Genomic DNA, 17,256 nt, shown 5'->3' on the forward strand with positions numbered 1-17,256 from the left:
ATGAAATGAGAGTGAGTCTTGATGGGCCAGATGGATGGGCCCGTGGCTGGATTGGTAAAGGGCAGAGAGCTCCAGTCCGACTCAGACGCCAGCAAGGTGGAGGTGGAGTACTGGTTTGGGCTGGTATCATCAAAGATGAGCTTGTGGGGCCTTTTCGGGTTGAGGATGGAGTCAAGCTCAACTCCCAGTCCTACTGCCAGTTTCTGGAAGACACCTTCTTCAAGCAGTGGTACAGGAAGAAGTCTGCATCCTTCAAGAAAAACATGATTTTCATGCAGGACAATGCTCCATCACACGCGTCCAAGTCCACCTCCACAGCGTGGCTGGCAAGAAAGGGTATAAAAGAAGAAAAACTAATGACATGGCCACCTTGTTCACCTGATCTGAACCCCATTGAGAACCTGTGGTCCATCATCAAATGTGAGATTTACAAGGAGGGAAAACAGTACACCTCTCTGAACAGTGTCTGGGAGGCTGTGGTTGCTGCTGCACGCAATGTTGATGGTGAACAGATCAAAACACTGACAGAATCCATGGATGGCAGGCTTTTGAGTGTCCTTGCAAAGAAAGGTGGCTATATTGGTCGCTGATTTGTTTTTGTTTTTGAATGTCAGAAATGTATATTTGTGAATGTGGAGATGTTATATTGGTTTCACTGGTAAAAATAAATAATTGAAATGGGTATATATTTGTTTTTTGTTAAGTTGCCTAATAATTATGCACAGTAATAGACACCTGCACACACAGATATCCCCCTAAAATAGCTAAAACTAAAAACAAACTACAAACTACTTTCAAAAACATTCAGCTTTGATATTAATGTGTTTTTTGGGTTCATTGAGAACATGGTTGTTGTTCAATAATAAAATTATTCCTCAAAAATACAACTTGCCTAATAATTCTGCACTCCCTGTAAATGAAAACCCAGAAGCAGCCTATTTCTATGCCATGTTTTACTCATTCTACTCACTCATTATGGATGCCCGGGTACGTAAAGCACACAAGCTCAGTGTATCTATTACATAGCAGCTTAGCATTTAGCACAACAGTGTCACCTTCCATTAGCAAAAAGATGCTAAAATTAGCACAGCAATTCTAATAGTCTAAATTTGCTCTGTGTGTGGGTGAGCTCAAGGTGGAAAACAGAGTAAAGGCCAAACCACACAGATCTCGACTGCTGTGAACAAGCAGCAACAAACAAGTACAGACAGACAGAAGTGTCCCTGTAGTCCTACACACACAACCTGTCGTAACTACAACCTGCCGTCCAACAACTTACTGCCCAAATCTGAATAAAAACCAATTGCAATGAAATCAAAAAGGTTAAAACCAATATTTATTTGAAAACAGTAGAAATGCAAGAGATAAAAGACTACAACTGAGCAATGTTATTTTTTTTTCTTTTTTTTTTTTTAAAGGTCATTTTTACCCCTCTGCCTCCCAGCAAATTTCAAATTCCTATGTTGCTTTCTTCTCATTTATTGCAGTGACAATATTGACAAAAAACCTGACCTCTGACCTTGAGGTCAAGGTCACCGGGATTTTACCTCTTCTGAGATTTTTAGTAAATGCACATATTGTTTATGTTTGAAACATCTATGTGACCTTATTGTCAAGTCATTGCATTCACAAACTTAGCTATCCATGCCACCCGTCCGCCTGGAGGGGTGACGACAATACCCCAAACAAACCACACTTAAAAAGAGTTTGTAAACAACTCAATTTTAGTAACTGATATTTTGTCTTTAAAACTGCATCCTGCTCTAGTCTCATAACATATTTTGAAAAGGGACAAGCTAGTGGTAGGTGGGGAAATGGGAAGAAATGTGCACCACCTCAGAGTCACACAAACAGTTAAGAGGATTAATCCTGGAAAGTCGGAACATGTGTGCTCCTTGAGCAAACAAAATAGGTCATGGAAGGTGGTGGTAATAGCTCTGTGCAGCCCTCACCGAGCCAAACACTTACTAACAGAGATTGAAAGCAGCGTAGGATTGCATAATCTGTGTTATATTATCCACCACATTATGAACTTAAGGATTAAAATATGAGATTTAACACACAGAGAACAAAAAACATTGCCTATGCTTAATAAACTTGCCATTTCATTCTGGAAGCATTACAGATAAAGGAGAAGTTACTCACATGTTGAGCGTGGCACTGAGACAGAGGCAGATTCCTTCTCGAGAGCGGAAGTTCTTGTGCTTTAAACCAGGAAGCAGCCTTTCCCAAACATACTGCATGAAGGAGAACAAGAAGGATAAAAGTGTGAGCAAGAGTGAGAGAGAAAAAAAAGAAAAAGAAAAGAAGGGGTGTCAGTAGGTCATCATCATCATCAACTCATCATTGGATGAGCAGTTTATGGAGTACAGAGCAGGGCACAATCTATGGAGATGAGCACGTGAGCCATGTGTAAATAAAACAAAACATTATGGAGTAACTTGTGTAATTCCTTTAATATCCACAAGAGGGGGTGGATAGGTAGAGTGCAGGCCCACTGTAGTGTTTTTAATGCATTACTAATATGGAGGTGGCTTTAATTTGCCTGTTTTTTTCTCTGCTGTGTCACATTTTTAGAATAACATTTTCTAGAATAACTACAACTCAATATACATGTCTTGTATAAAATTTAAATGACATTTGACAAAACTGTCTTCATGTTACATGTGGTACACTGGAGGATTTACCTGTTTAGGCATTGATGTGTGTGTGTGTGTGTGTGTGTGTGTGTGTGTGTGTGTGTGTGTGTGTGTTTCACCATTGGTGAGGCAGTCTGTTCCATGCAGCGAAGGATGAGGGCTTGGCTGTTCTCCCTGACCTGGTCCTTCCCATCACCCAGCCTGTCCACCAGGGCTGGCAACACTACACACACAGAGAAAGGGAGTGGGTGGTGAGTAAGAGTCTATGAAAAACAGTTCACTGTGCATGCCGCACATGACATCGAAACTCTACAAGATTTAAAAGCCAAAGATATTTAAGACAATCAAAAAAACATTGCTGTACAAAGTTGAATGTTCATGCTTAATATCACATGAGTGTGTCTGATAGAAAAGGGGAAAAAAGGAAAGAAAGCTTAAGTAATACAACCATCAACACCGTAGCTTTGACTAGAAAAGGGGAATGAGAGGGCAGCAAATGGGAAATGGACCATGGCTAAAATAATGTCAAATGTCCCCGTGTCAGAGAGGCTGATGTAATGCAGTGACAAAAGAAAGCCCTTTCAATGCTGGAAAACCAAGCTATGAGAACTGCAAGTTACTCCAATTCTCCCAATTTAGGAATAATAATCTTTGTACATCTGTACTCTGAAATTGTTTTTTTGCTAATAATCATTAGTCCCTTTCCCCAAGCCTATCAGGTCTGTGGGGGAAAAAAATTCCAATCACCACAGTTTGTATGTGGGTGTGTGTAGTGTATTTGGATGACATGATTTGTGTGTGTGGCATGTGCGTGTGCAGTCTAGCTGCACCCTGTTTGACAGGACTAAGCTATAAATAAATCAAATATGGATATTTATTTATAAACATTCATATTATTTTATGCAAAAAAGGTCAACAGGTCTACTACCAGGACAAAACACTCCACCAGCTCCCAAACTTTTCCAAAGCAAAATAAGAAAAGGAAAAAGCAAACAAAAAGGACAAACCTCACAACCTTGTCCACGCTTCCATCTCCATTAACCCCTCATTAACCCCACATACCTGCTCATAACAAACTACTGCAACTTAAACAGTGGCACTAATTCATGACGTACTAGTGTACAAGCACAGTAATGTATTTTCAGAACAGCAATAAAATATGACACCAACCTCTGATGATGTTGTTATCGAACAAACGTGCTGTTAAAGTTAAATAAATTTTGTTTTATCTATCACTAGCTATCACAATTTGCCCCACCCAACAAATGGATGGGATTGGTGCACTGCTATGCGACATAACCCTGGGCTGTCCACGGCTTTGAGACTGTCATTGGTGCACTGCAATTTCAAGAGAAAAAAAAAAAAAGGTCAGCCATTACTATAAAAGAAAGAAAAAAAGAAAGCAAAAAAAGGCAGGACTTTTTTATTTAGCAGTGGAGGTCAATGCTACAGAGGCTTTGGATACACTAGTTGTCTTGTTTAGTTGGGTCACTTCATTGTTATTTTAATTAGTTGGATTTGTTGCAAAGAAATACAACATACAATAAAACCAACCTTTAATTTAAGTTAAAAACTGCCACATACATGTTCACCTAATATTTACCAGCATTAAACAAACAAAAAGTCCCCAACTGTTTCATTAGACTGCAATCTTAGCTGTAATTAAAATTTCTGAGATTCTGCTACTTCTCTGTGTCAGGCTGAGGTGACTGAATGAATGAAAGGTTCCACGCTGCCTCCATATAATCTTACAAATATATTACGTGCTGATGTACGAGTATCCTTTATTACACAGTGTTACCTTTGCAAATGGTAAATACAAATTTACACAGATGGACCTCAATTTATTTTGGGTTTTCACAACACAGATTGGACTGATCAACTCTTTGGTCAGTAAACTACGATCCTACCAAATTTCTCAACTGTTGGACAACTGTTGGTTGGACAACTGTTATGGTTACACTCATAAGGAGAAAAACAGTACATCAATAACCTTTCAGCCAAAAAACAAACAAACAAACAAACAAAAACAAAACAACCCCAAACACTTTTGCAGCAGTTTTCATTTTAACAGCTCAGCTACCACCAAGCCATATCCTCTGAAAACTGTAAACCAACTTGTCTGTGTTAGAACATTTAACACTTCAGCCAATGAGTGTCAGAACTGATATATTTCCAAATGTTTGATTTTATAATACACTTTTTTTTTTTTTTAAAGAGCACACACATCCAGCAAAAGTTTTACTAACTCCATCATCCAAGGGCAGAAGCTGCTCCTCCTAAACCAACTAGATATGAAGCCTACTCCCTTACAAAAGGAAAAAGGGCTCAGAGTCATATGTTATGATTTCACTTCCCTTTCAGTGAATTCACTTGGAACAAAACATACAGTTTGAGATATTACAACGACACGTCCTGGCTGAAGATACCTCGAGTCATGCATATTCACAGATGACCTGTGAAGACATATGCGAGGCCTCCGCCTGCACATGTACCCCTCTGATCACAGTCACCCCTCAGTTGTAAGACTCTGGCTGGCTATCTACTGCAGGTAAGCTCTTTTGTCTACAGACTAAGTCAGGCCCTGTTGATGTTAGCCAAAACTACACAGTTGGCATGTCGGCAACGTGTGAAATGTTAACTGCATGTTTTGTTGCCAGGTTCGGTGCTAAACCTTGGACAATATCATCCCCAGGTGTGATACGAATCCAAAGCCAGGAGCTGGCTCTCACATGGCTGCAGTTCTGCCATCTATCCCCAAGAGAGCAACACATCTGCTGCTGTGGTTACGCTGCTGTGAATACAGCCTCCAAGCAAAGGTCCACCTTCAGGGCTCCAGAGAGACCTGACGCCTCAAAGGAACAACCTTCAGTCCTCTTAGCTATGGGACAGACTTGAGAGGGGCTCCAGCAGCAGGGAGACACTCCTTCCTCCTATCTGTTGTTTTAGAAGGCACTACAGGTCGCTAGTCATCTCTGCACACTTTTGTTTGACTCTATTATTTGAATGCGAGATTGTGGCCTTTCTGCTGGGTCTGCCATGCCCCAGGGTGCTGGTGGTCCAACTTCAGTTCAATGATTGTTCTGAGGGCCATGTATACACGTCTTGAATGAATACTGAATACGTTGAATCGAAATAAAATGTTATGACAATAACTTTTGTTCCCTGAAAAAGAGGACCATGGTAGAACATCAACGCCCTTTTTCCATTAGTTTTTACTCGGATCAGCTCGACATGACGTGGTATGACTCACCATGACTCGTTTTCCATTACAATCCAGTACCAGCTAATGTGTGTGGGGTTGTTAGAGCAATGCGGCCGAGCATTGGGGAGCTGCATTGTTTTTTGCAGCTGTTTCCTTCATTTCAAGGTATCAAAAGCGGCAATTTTGATTTATGTGAAGGAGATGCTCTGATGGCTCATCAAATGACAACACTGATTAGCCAATCGGTGGCATGCAGTCTGCTGATGTCACATTTTCAAATCCCATGGAACTCCAGTGGAGTAGGTGCTAAAAACAAAGTGCGTGGTATCGGGTACTATCACCTAATGGAAAACCATGAAAAGTGTGCTAAGCCCACCGAGGAGGTACTAATGGAAAGGGGCTCAAGTTGCAATTGAAGATGGGCTATCAAACTGAGGGATGATTATAAAAACAGGTGTATATGTGCAGGAGGGGCCTGACATATCTCGTCACAGGTCGTCTACCTTAAATGTAATAACAGAAGCATCTTCAGCCAGAACACAGAGGGGCATGATATCCCATACTGTACTATATACTGTGCTGTACCACGTTCTTATACTTCTGGAAAAGATCGATATAGACACTTTAACACTTTGTTTGAATGTGCTGCTAACACAAGATTTTTATGTCTATTTATGATTCCTTTAGGCTAGAAAAGCTATCAAGCGTATTCCATTTAATCTGGAGAGAATAGATACCCTGCCTTTTTATATATTTTTTTAAAATGAAGCGATATATCTGTGTGCTGTTTTTAAAGATCTCCATCTATACAGTTGAGTAGTTTCAGGTTAAGTGCTAGACAGATTCAGCTCAGTGTAGAATGCTGTTGGTTTTTATGTCTTCATTCTCAACTTGGGCAGCCTCAAAGTCAACAAACACAAAGGTTTGAATCTCCCAAAATTTCTGTATTATATAAACTTCAAACCTCACTCTGACATTCATGCAATAATACACAACAAAATGGCATAACCCCGCATGCACGCACGCACAGGAAAAAGACAAGATGACATCACTGTATCACTCCCCCCACTGATGTTTCACGCTAGGAATGTGGGTAGGAGTGTGTGTGTGTTTCTGAGTGCACATTACACTACCACAACAGCTGGTTGCCTTGGCAACAAGGACAATAACCTCAAACAGAAAAAGTGACAGCGGGGGCCATTGTTGCACATGACTTCATTTCTTTCATTAAAGATGAAAACATACACAGGCACACTTCTACCGAGCAATCTAACTGACCAATCACATCTCTTCATTTTTTTTTTTTAGTCAAGAAGAAAATATAATTATGTCAAAGTAAAGTCCTTCATGATGTGCATGTTTCACTTCCCTTTCCACTTAACACAAGGGAGCTACTCGGAAGTGAAGGATGGTCACTGCACAGTTTTAAAGAACACACACACACACACACACACACACACACACACACACACACACACACACACACACACACACAGAGTAATTGCAGCTGCCCTGTGCAATAAGTCAGCCCTGTAGATCAATACAATCCCTCAGTCTCAATGATCTCATCTTCCTCCCCTCACTGTGTATGTGTGGGCGGGTAGGTGTGTGGAACTGTATGGGTGAAGGGAGATGCAGAGAATACAGGGAAGGAGAAATGGAACTCAGAAAGAAGGAGGGAGATTCCATGGTTGGCATTGGCTCAGAGAGATGTTTTTAGCGAAAATCCGTAACACACACACACACATCTGCATTCATATAAAGCTCTTGGATAAAGAGAGTGCGTGTGGTAGACTATACACAGTGTGACCAGTCCAGCCTTTACAGAGTAGCACAGCAGGCTTCAGCGGGTTTGCCGGTGACAAGAGGCAGTGTGGCTGACGAAGACAGCTGGTGACACCTTAAGGGCACCCACAAGGTCTGGCACCGAGATAACACAAATACACAATGGCAGAGCATGAAATCTGATATGAGATTTAGTTCCTGAGGTCATGAATCAAGGTGTGGTTTGGGGGTGTATTAGAGTGAGCTACAGTGGGCCTAAATATAGAGATGCATAATAGACACGGAGTGGTGCCAGGCTGCAGGGTCTATCTCAGAAGAACCACAAAGTGGAAGTGAGAGACAAAATGGAAGGACATATGTCAAAATGCCGAAGAGTCACACGACATCTAGTGAAACTGACTGCTATATTGTTTTTGTTACACTTCTGAATTCAAAAGGCCAGACAAACACACTTCCTTGACTAGCGATTGCTGTTTAAGATAAAAGAACAAAGAGATAAAGATCTATTTGCAGTGAAACTTAAAAGGACAACTTAAAGAAAACAAAGCGTAGAGATAGATAAGATATCTCACCTGTGCCGAGGTATCCTTTAAACCGCTCTCCCATGCGATCCACAAATGCCCCACAGATATCTATCCCCAACAACGCCACCTACAAAACAGAATAAGAAAAATCAAAGAGTTATAGCGGGCCACACACAAAAATGATTATATTATACATATCATATACAGTCCGTTTTCTACATCAGTGACAGCAGTGAGAGGAAGAGAAAGGGGAGGATTACATTCGATTCTGACATCCTGAATATTTTTTAAAGACCATCGAGGTTGTTTATTAAGTTTCTACTGACTCAGCAGACAGGTGAGACTGTGAATGATCCTTTTTCCATATTGAGAGTAGGGGTGGGCGGTATAAACGGTATACAGTAGAAACGATATAAATTTGGCCAACGGTAGAGATTTTGACTATACCGCTCTACCACGATAGCGCATGTTGATGGTGTCATTAAGCTGCGCCTGTTTTGGTCGAAAGCATTGCAGCAGCTACAAACAACATCGTCAGCAAATTATGCCGGGCGACAGTAATAGTAAAGAGACGAAGCACTTTTGGAAAATGAGGAAAGCCGAAACCTGAGCTTCCTCTACTTCCCCACCCCTCATCAAAGCATGTGCCAGATTTCGATGTCTCATTATGGAAATTTGTGATTGTTTTTTTTGTTTTTTTTTTCCATTAATGCTGAATTCTCTCGCAGCTGCTCTATTCCCATGCTGTTGCAGTATATTAATGACTAACCTCGTATTGTGGATGGATTATCTCAGTTGTTTTCCTGACTGAAGTTTGGTCCGTTTACAGCATCCTGCCATGTGATTGCATTTGCCCCGAACCACCAGAAACTCTCACGTTAACTTTCATCGAGTGGAAAAAAGTTAGCGCTCAACCTCCAGCTTCACTGTGCTAACGTTATGCTAACATAGCCGTGTAGCTAGCGATCACGTAGCATCATTATATACCAGCTAGCCCAACTTCAGTAACCCTACAAACGTCACTGCTGTTTAGTTTTCTGTCTTCATTTATGTTGGAAGTGATAGCAGAGCTGTACGTTTGAATTTTTCAGAAATCTCTCAGTCAGAACATGCTATATATATTTAGGTGGAAACTAGCGAGCTAACTTCCTGCTAACTTCTAACTCTGTTAAATGTAATAAATTCTGTTTTCATGGATGCCTGGATGTTAAACTTAATTGTTACATCTGGTAAAGCAGCAACGCTGATCATTTTTATTAAAGATGAAAGAATTTAGACAGTTTTTAACTCTCAGCAATGACGCCGAAGTGTTGGTTTGACTTTGGGACCTGAAGAGGCGGAGTTTTGGACCCAGATTACTCCGCGAGGCACTTGACTACGGCAGCCGTAATGCTCCGACAATCCATCAAGCGGTGCGGCTTCATAGCTTACCAAAGTCATACTAAAACATTTTTGACAGATTTCTGTGCGCTGTGTAGCACATAAAATCGGTTCGAGGTCAGTAAGCACAACCAGAATTCATACATAAGGCACACTGTCGATTTTTGAGAAAATTGAAGAATTTTAAGTGTGCCTTATAGTGTGTAAAATTGCGATATATATCTTTACGCACATGCTTCAAATTATACCGTGATATGGATTTTAAGCCATATCGCCCAGCCCTAATTGAGAGAATCAAAATCTTGCCCCCACTCGCTTTAGAGATGTAATTTAGGCCAGTCAGGCATTTTCCAAACCTGTCCGAGTCTCAGCTATTTCACAAACACGAGAGACTACCAACAGAAACGGAGTACAAACTGGAAGTAATTTATTCTAAGCAGCTTAAGAGTGTAGAGGAAAAGAAAAATAAATAAAGACATTTCAGACATTTTAACGGTGGTGAATGAACATAAGTAAACCTGAGTTTGCGTCTTAGATAATCATGTTCTGAATATCGACCAACATAATTGTGATTTCTGCCACAACCTAGTAGCTCCAAATACAACTACTTGCTTTTGAGAACTGATGATACTTGAGCAACCTCTGTGTTTTGGTGATAACCCCAACATGGAACAAAAAAAAAATCTCAAAAAAAGACTGCGATAATTTAATCACACAAATGCTTAATGAACAGTGACAGGCTGAGGCTCAAAACATGCTTGAATTGTAATGTATATTCTGTCGTTAACTCGGAGCTCAAACCGAGACAATGAGTGTGGTGTTTAATGGCTAACACCTTGCCGTTTCAAAGATAACTGCATGTCAACAGCTGCGGCACTCCTGGTTATGCAACACCCAGTCAGCTGTGTCCTCTTTAAACTACCCGCATAACTGCAGCTAATGGAGGTGCACACTGATCTGGATTTTGAAAATCCGGTTAAAAATGATCCTGGAAAGAAACATAATGACTGAAGTCACAAGTGGAATAGAACGTGATGGCACCATTATTGTGGTGTGGGATTGTGTTCTCTAAAGTCACCTTTAATAGTCCTTCCAAACTCTTCTCCACTGCCTCTCTGTGTTTTAATTCACCTCACAAGCAGAAGAAAAACTGGCCTGCGATATGATTCTTAGGGGGATACAGAGTTGTGTCTAGCGGTGGAGATGAGTTTTTCCACTGTGGTCCTGACTAGGATCACATGCGCTGTGCTGCTGGAATGCTTGTTTTGGCAGTGCTGTGGTAAAAACTGAAGTGAAAAAAAAAAATTTAAACATGACTCTCTGGACTCAGTAGGGGAGTCAGACTGCAGTTTTTCCCTATTTTAGTCAAAGGAAGAACAAAGGCAGGTATCTACAGAAACAACAAGGGGAGCGATGAGGAAAGCATGAAACGGGGATGAGGGCCAAGTCATGACACAGAAAGCAAAAATCACCTGGAGAAGAAACACAAGCCCTGGGTCAACATGATGACTCCCTCATACTGACCTAATTTACAGGGAAGGGGGTGGCAAAGACAAGAAAAACACCAGGAAAAAGACAAAAACGGTAAAGGATGGAAACAGCCCCTGGGCCTCCCATCCCCCTCTTCCACTCAGCACCCCAACGAGCTTGGAGCCCATAACCATATGGCATCCTCAATGGGAGAGACAGAGGAGAAGACAGAGTATGAGAGAAGGACGGGACTTGACATGAGGAAATGCTGGAGAAAAAAAAAAAAAAAAGCCTCATTTCTGAGAAGTTTCAAGTCAGGTATGCCCCCCAAATACTTAAAAACCCTATACAATAAACCATGTGCATGTTTTTAGTAGCACTGACACCAACACATTTTCTGTATCTCCAGATTACAGGATTCAAAATGACGGGGGAGCTGAGGTATGTTGGAGAAAAGAAAAAAAACAAAAACAAACTGCAAATATATTTAATGCAGTATGAATGGCTCTTTGTGAAGGCCCAGCCTGCTTAGCCTGCTGATACGCATACCAGGTACAGGTTTTACTCTGGATTCCAGTAAGGGTTAAAGTGGGTGTTTGATTGAAGAAAAGAAAAAAAAGTGTCCAACGCTCACAGAGAAATAAAGACAGACACTCAAACCATATGATTATAGAATAGACAGTTAATAGAAAACAAACTGCTCACAATTTTTGGTAAATGAATGAATGTTTCAGTTATTTATCAAGCACAGATACTCAAAACTAGCTGGCTCTAGAATCTTCTCACACTGGTCGAGTTACATTTATATTATAACATGAATTCTTAACAGAGAACAGTGGTAAGGCAATAGAAAAGACCGCATATGTATCAGGATTTGACCAAGCTAATAAGCAACTGCAGCTCTACTCCGAACCATTAATCCAGTGATTATAAAGAATAAAGAAAAGGACCAGAAGCAGATTTAGACCATTGTCTGATCCTGCCCCTCAGAGCCAAGCTACTGTTATAGACTACAGTTCAACAGTTCCTGCAGCTGCTTCCCACAAAAAAGCGGCGATCAATTCCCTTCACTGGACGGTGTTTCCTGTGAAACACCTGCAGGAAGAAGCCAACACAAAAATAATTTTATTGCACAATAATAAAAAAAAAAAAATCTGAATATGACGCTGAAGTGGACAGCGCCAAGTAGGGATATGAATCATAAATCTCCAAATTTATAATTTCCTTTAACCAATACATGCAGCTTTATCTGACATGTGTTGACAGCGATGTCAAACTCAATGCAGCAAAGTGATGTCAGCTAAAAGCATTTTCTATTGATGCTGTGTTCTGGCTTAAATATAATACAATGGGTTCAATGAAGCTAAAAACTGGTGTAGGCCCACAGACTGTACATGACAGATGAACACAGCCACAAGAACATCACTCGCTTGTTTCTGGACTTATTTCTTAGACGAGTCCACAGTTTCATTTATTAAACCTGGAAAACTGTATGCTAACACAACTGATCACACAGCAAACCACATTAATCGTCAGATAACGCATCTTGAATACACAAACACCACAAACATGCTCTTGAGGTCAACATCAGTAACATGTCTCAGGCCCATAGGTCACTGCTTGTGTAGGTCTGCTCCCTATGACCTATAAGCAGAACTGATAATGACACAGGTATCACTTAAATATTACCAAATACCATTCCTTATTCTAACTGTAGACTGTGGTTATGTTTCTATAGGCATCTATCCTAAAGCACAGACTGTAAATCATAAGTAGATATAATATATTATTATTATTATTATATTTAAATGTATACTTATTTTACTGTATCTGTTTATCTTATCGAGATGTTTGTTTACCATATAGTATTTTAATTTTAGCTACATGCTATTCCACCTATTTAACATATTTGCCTGTTGTGCTTAACTTTATTTTCACAAAGTTGGGATAAATTAAGCTTTTCTTATCTTATCAACGCAAGCTTTAGTGTGTGGCATCTCTTACACTCCATTAGACACAATTCAAAGTGTTTGGACAGAGGAGTGTGGATCAGTTTGAGCAGTGATGGGTCATATGGACCTGCTCTCCATAAAGGCAGCATGCAATATTAATATTCTCTCTTCTATAGGCTCTCTAGCTTCTGTACTCTTGTGTAAGCAAAGTTGATTTCCTATTCTGTCTACACAAACACACACACAGAAAAGAAGCAGATGAGGCAGGCAGGCGAGGATACATTATTGAACTGATCAATAAGAAAAGGAAACAGTGAAGGGCACACAAACGCAGCCAAGAAACAGAATATTTTTTCCATTACTAAGAGGCACTTGAGTGTGACACTCTTTGTGCCTGAAAGATGAGTATCTCTGAAATGTATTTGTGGGTCTTGAGTTGTGTTTTCCACTCACGCTTAGCCTGTGTCTGACTCTAGTTCTTGTTTCCTTAAATGCCTCCTGTATTCATCTCCTCTCTTCAACTCTTTATCACCCCCCCCCCACCCACCCCCCACCCGCAACTGCTGACTCAGCATGTTGCTTACAACTTAAGGCCTTCTACCCAACAGAGATCATGAGCATCGCTGAAAGCCTGCTGTATGAAGGCCTCTGGGGCTCCCAACTCACTTGCACATCAGTGCAAAGTGACTGATCTGAGCTCGAGTTACTGGCTGTGTCATCTACATAAAAGAACAAACCTGAACAAAGAAAGATGTTAGCTTATCACAGCCACAGGAGATAAAAAAGGCTATAGCACCATGCAAAAACATTCACTGAGCATTTCTCTTCAGTATTTTTAACAATAGCGAAAAATTCAGCTTATAAAAAGCTTTCTCCTTGAGCATCTAACAGGGATACTAAGCGGACAATTGGTGAAGACTCCACAGCTGTTTTTGTACAGTGCTTCTCACAAAACCGATTTCACTATTCCTAAAGTTTCCATGGTACTAAACAGAAATGAATATTAAAAGTTTTGTTTAAAAGATCACAAGACCAAAATGACAATAAAGTCCAGAACACTTTCTTTCTCTAGCTGGGTGTCGTCAAATTAAAACTCTCTTCCAGAGGCTCAGATGCTTCCTTATGCTGAGCACACAATTTCCACACTCATACAGACTTTCTGAGTCCTGCATATCAGTGCAGATGAAACTAATCAGTCCAAAAAGCGACTCGAGAGTAATACTGCAGCATGGCTTTAAAAGGGATTTCCAGCTGTTATGACTTGCTGTCTGGACTGGTGTGATGTGCTGGCAGAAATGGCACATTCCTAACTCTGTCTGCAAACCAGCACATTACACACAAAATCCAGGACTTAAATAAGGAGAATACTGAGAAAATCTTGAAGAGAGAGGAGATCAAAAGAGAGAGAGAGAAAATAAAACATGGATCATAACAATGAATCTCCCAGCCCCTCCCCCATCCCATCCAATGCTCCAGCAGTCTACCGTCCTGACAATGGGTCTCCTTAACACAGACACACACAACCAAACCAGCAGCACAAACCCAACAAACCACAGGAATGCCCCTCAAAAGCACTCCTCAATGCTTGGGTTGCATTTAAAGATGTCTGCCTCTTGTGCTCCAGGATTAGGATGTCATAAAGAATCACAGAGCCTTCTGCTTCTTGCCAGCGCTTTTGTTTGAATTTTCCAGTGCACACATTAATCTCAAAACATTAGACTTGGGTCTTCTTCATATCGTTAACAGGTTAAAAGGTTAAAAGGTTAAAAGGTTTTACATCATCTTTTGAAAAATATCTAAGTAAATGTCAGTGCTGTCTCTTCCCAGGTACCAGGCAAACCAGTGGAAAACAATTCACGAACAGGCCGAAGGAATGGCTCATACGATGACAGCTCAAGCTCTCTCACCTTGAAATTGCTGGAGTTCACCCATCCCGTTAACTCGTCTATAGTCTTGTCCAGCCGGGGTTTGTCCTGCTCTACGTCCGGGGAGCGATGCGGATCGTTCAGATAGTCAATAAGGTCCTGTCCGACCTGCAACCTGCGGGTAACATCTTTCTGCAGTACCTGCTGGTAAAAATAGTCCATGTTGTCATGTTCCTCCATTGGGCACTCAGTGCCGTGCGGCCAGCCTCTGAAGCCGGCCGGAGACAGGAGACAGTGGTCGGTGGGACGGGGTGCAAAGAACTCGAGCTGCGAAGTATAAACCCTTCAAGGGATAGAGACACCGTGCAGTCTGGACTGCCTCTAACTGATGTTTAGTCATCAACGTACAATCCCTTGCAATATATATATATATGTATAGATCAATGTAGCATAGAAATCATCCCTCCACTTTATACGTTACGACAAAGACGAAGCTGGCTGCTTTCCTTATTAGATACCGTTAACTCAGAGGGAACTTAAACTTGGCGAAACTTCGGGAAATGAATAACCGCAGTGGCCCTCAGCCGGTTCCTTTAATATAACCTCATCAGAAAAAAAATAGCAAATATGCTTGGCTGTTATGCTAACAAAAATAGCACATAGGAAGCTAGCACGGCCACCCAAACAAATATGGACAGCTTCACAAAAGCTAGCTCAGCTAGCTACCGTCAGTTATCCGCAGGCCTCAGTCCGCTGCTCTATTCCATGACCGCAGGCTTTAAAGACGTTCAACTGTCAGCTCCGTCCGGGGCAAAGTTGCACCAAACTTCCACAAAAAGAGTTCAGCTCCAGTCCAGGGGTCTCTGATTTCTCTTTAACCCAGGAATAATTGCTGCTGCCGTTAAAGCTGTTATTAGGCGCTGAAAGCTGCGCGTTGCCGGGGACTGCAGTTCACCAGGAGGCGCAACCGATCAACGATCAGGCCGATGGGTCTTCGGGCACTGCACAGCCAGCCTGCATAATGCCTGATGTAAAATGTAAAATGAACAAGTGCACTGTGAACCACATCCGTACTAAAATAGGGAAATATATACGCTTATTAACTTAAGATATATTGTCATTGATTGTGGCTGGTTAATTTCTATTCTCTGTTCTAGAAACGATAAACAAAATTACTGTTTACGTGTGGGCGTGTCCGCTGGCTACACGGCCCTCTGCTGACATCTAGCGGCGTCACGGCTGCACAGTCTCTATTCAAATTGCAGCAGTTTACTATGAAGTAGGTCTTTCAGATAAAAAACAAAATCTCACACTGCAGAGACAAAGCACAGTTACTATTAGTCACCTTTATTTATTTTTTTTATTTTTTTATTTATTTCTTTTTCTTAAACATAAAACTGTTAAAACAGCTGTCAAACAGGGCATTAGTATCACAGCCAGTCGAGTCAGCTATGTATCTCAAATCCATCCAAGTCTTCCTTGACCTTTCCATCTGGTCTCTCTTGTTTCAGTCCTATCCATTGTCCTGCCAGTCTCCCCAGTCTTTGAGCACTTGGCACTACACGACACTTATCAGTCTCTTGTTTAACACGATATTAAAAGCTGCTTTTGTTTTGTTGCATTTTCAGTGCGTGAAATGATGGTGTTCATGCCCCGTACGTGTGTAATCAGGCATGACGAGACATTATGTTGAAATCCTGTTGATCTAAAGAGGTGCGTGTATACAGTAAAATTAGCTGTTGGTTTGTGGGGTGTGGCGGGATTTCCAATCTCTGCTTTTCAAATTACCCCATCACATATGTTTTGTAGGATTAGATGAACCAGAATTTGTCAGGGATCAATTACATACATAGACTGGCAAGTTCCACCAGACCTGTATAACAAACTAATTGCAAATTACTACTCGCATGATTCTTTAAGTCTTGATGACAGCCAATTCATTTATGTTTCTACATCATCTGTAAATTAACATTTACACAAAGCTAGACTAAATTAACCTCCAAGTACATAAATTCATGTGATTGTCAATAAAGTTGAGGTGCCTTTGTTCACAGTCTCATACTTATTATCTCTAAACAAATTTCCTTTTTGCTTTTGAAGCAAAGTTGCACCAGCGTCAGCCCTGATCCAGACACACACAGCATAAATCTGAATAGTGGGTGTCACAGTCCAGTTTAAAAACAGTTGTATCAGTGTTACTAACCTATTCAGAATCAGTTTAGTAACTGTCTGAATAACAGTGGGACTGGAAACCTACTCATGTAAACAAGTTAGTCTGTGGCCGCTAACCTAATTGAGGTTGTAAACAAATGCTTAAGTAGTAGAGTAGAAGCTAGACCACAAGGGCTACTGACAGGAGGATTGGATAAGGGCCTGCGAGCTAATGTATCCGCGCAGTACACGGGAGAGGCCACTCATCCCAGCAGCATACAGTGT

The 17,256-nt window shown here is 41.1% G+C and overlaps 1 protein-coding gene across 15 annotated transcripts in view; it reads right to left on the reverse strand.

Moving 5' to 3' along the window:
• Positions 1-15,820, reverse strand: part of clasp2 (cytoplasmic linker associated protein 2) — a 65,490-nt gene extending 49,670 nt beyond the window's left edge. For 6 of the 15 annotated variants that reach the window (XM_084919031.1, XM_084919030.1, XM_084919029.1 and 3 more), the window contains exons 1-4: positions 14,863-15,818; positions 8,202-8,280; positions 2,759-2,862; positions 2,146-2,237 (exon numbers count right to left, since the gene is read on the reverse strand). In XM_084919031.1, the coding sequence (XP_084775157.1) occupies positions 2,146-2,237; positions 2,759-2,862; positions 8,202-8,280; positions 14,863-15,060 (473 nt within the window). In that variant the 5' untranslated portion in view covers positions 15,061-15,818. Of the gene's footprint in view, positions 1-2,145; positions 2,238-2,758; positions 2,863-8,201; positions 8,281-14,862 lie in introns of all 15 variants that reach the window. The other 9 variants (XM_084919024.1, XM_084919020.1, XM_084919019.1 and 6 more) reach the window with 2 other exon arrangements.
• Between the last annotated feature and the right edge of the window lie 1,436 nt (positions 15,821-17,256).

This window comes from Perissodus microlepis, chromosome 22, assembly GCF_051167445.1.
Source record: "Perissodus microlepis isolate ML-2025 ecotype Zambia chromosome 22, ASM5116744v1, whole genome shotgun sequence".
Taxonomy (NCBI): Eukaryota; Metazoa; Chordata; class Actinopteri; order Cichliformes; family Cichlidae; genus Perissodus; species Perissodus microlepis.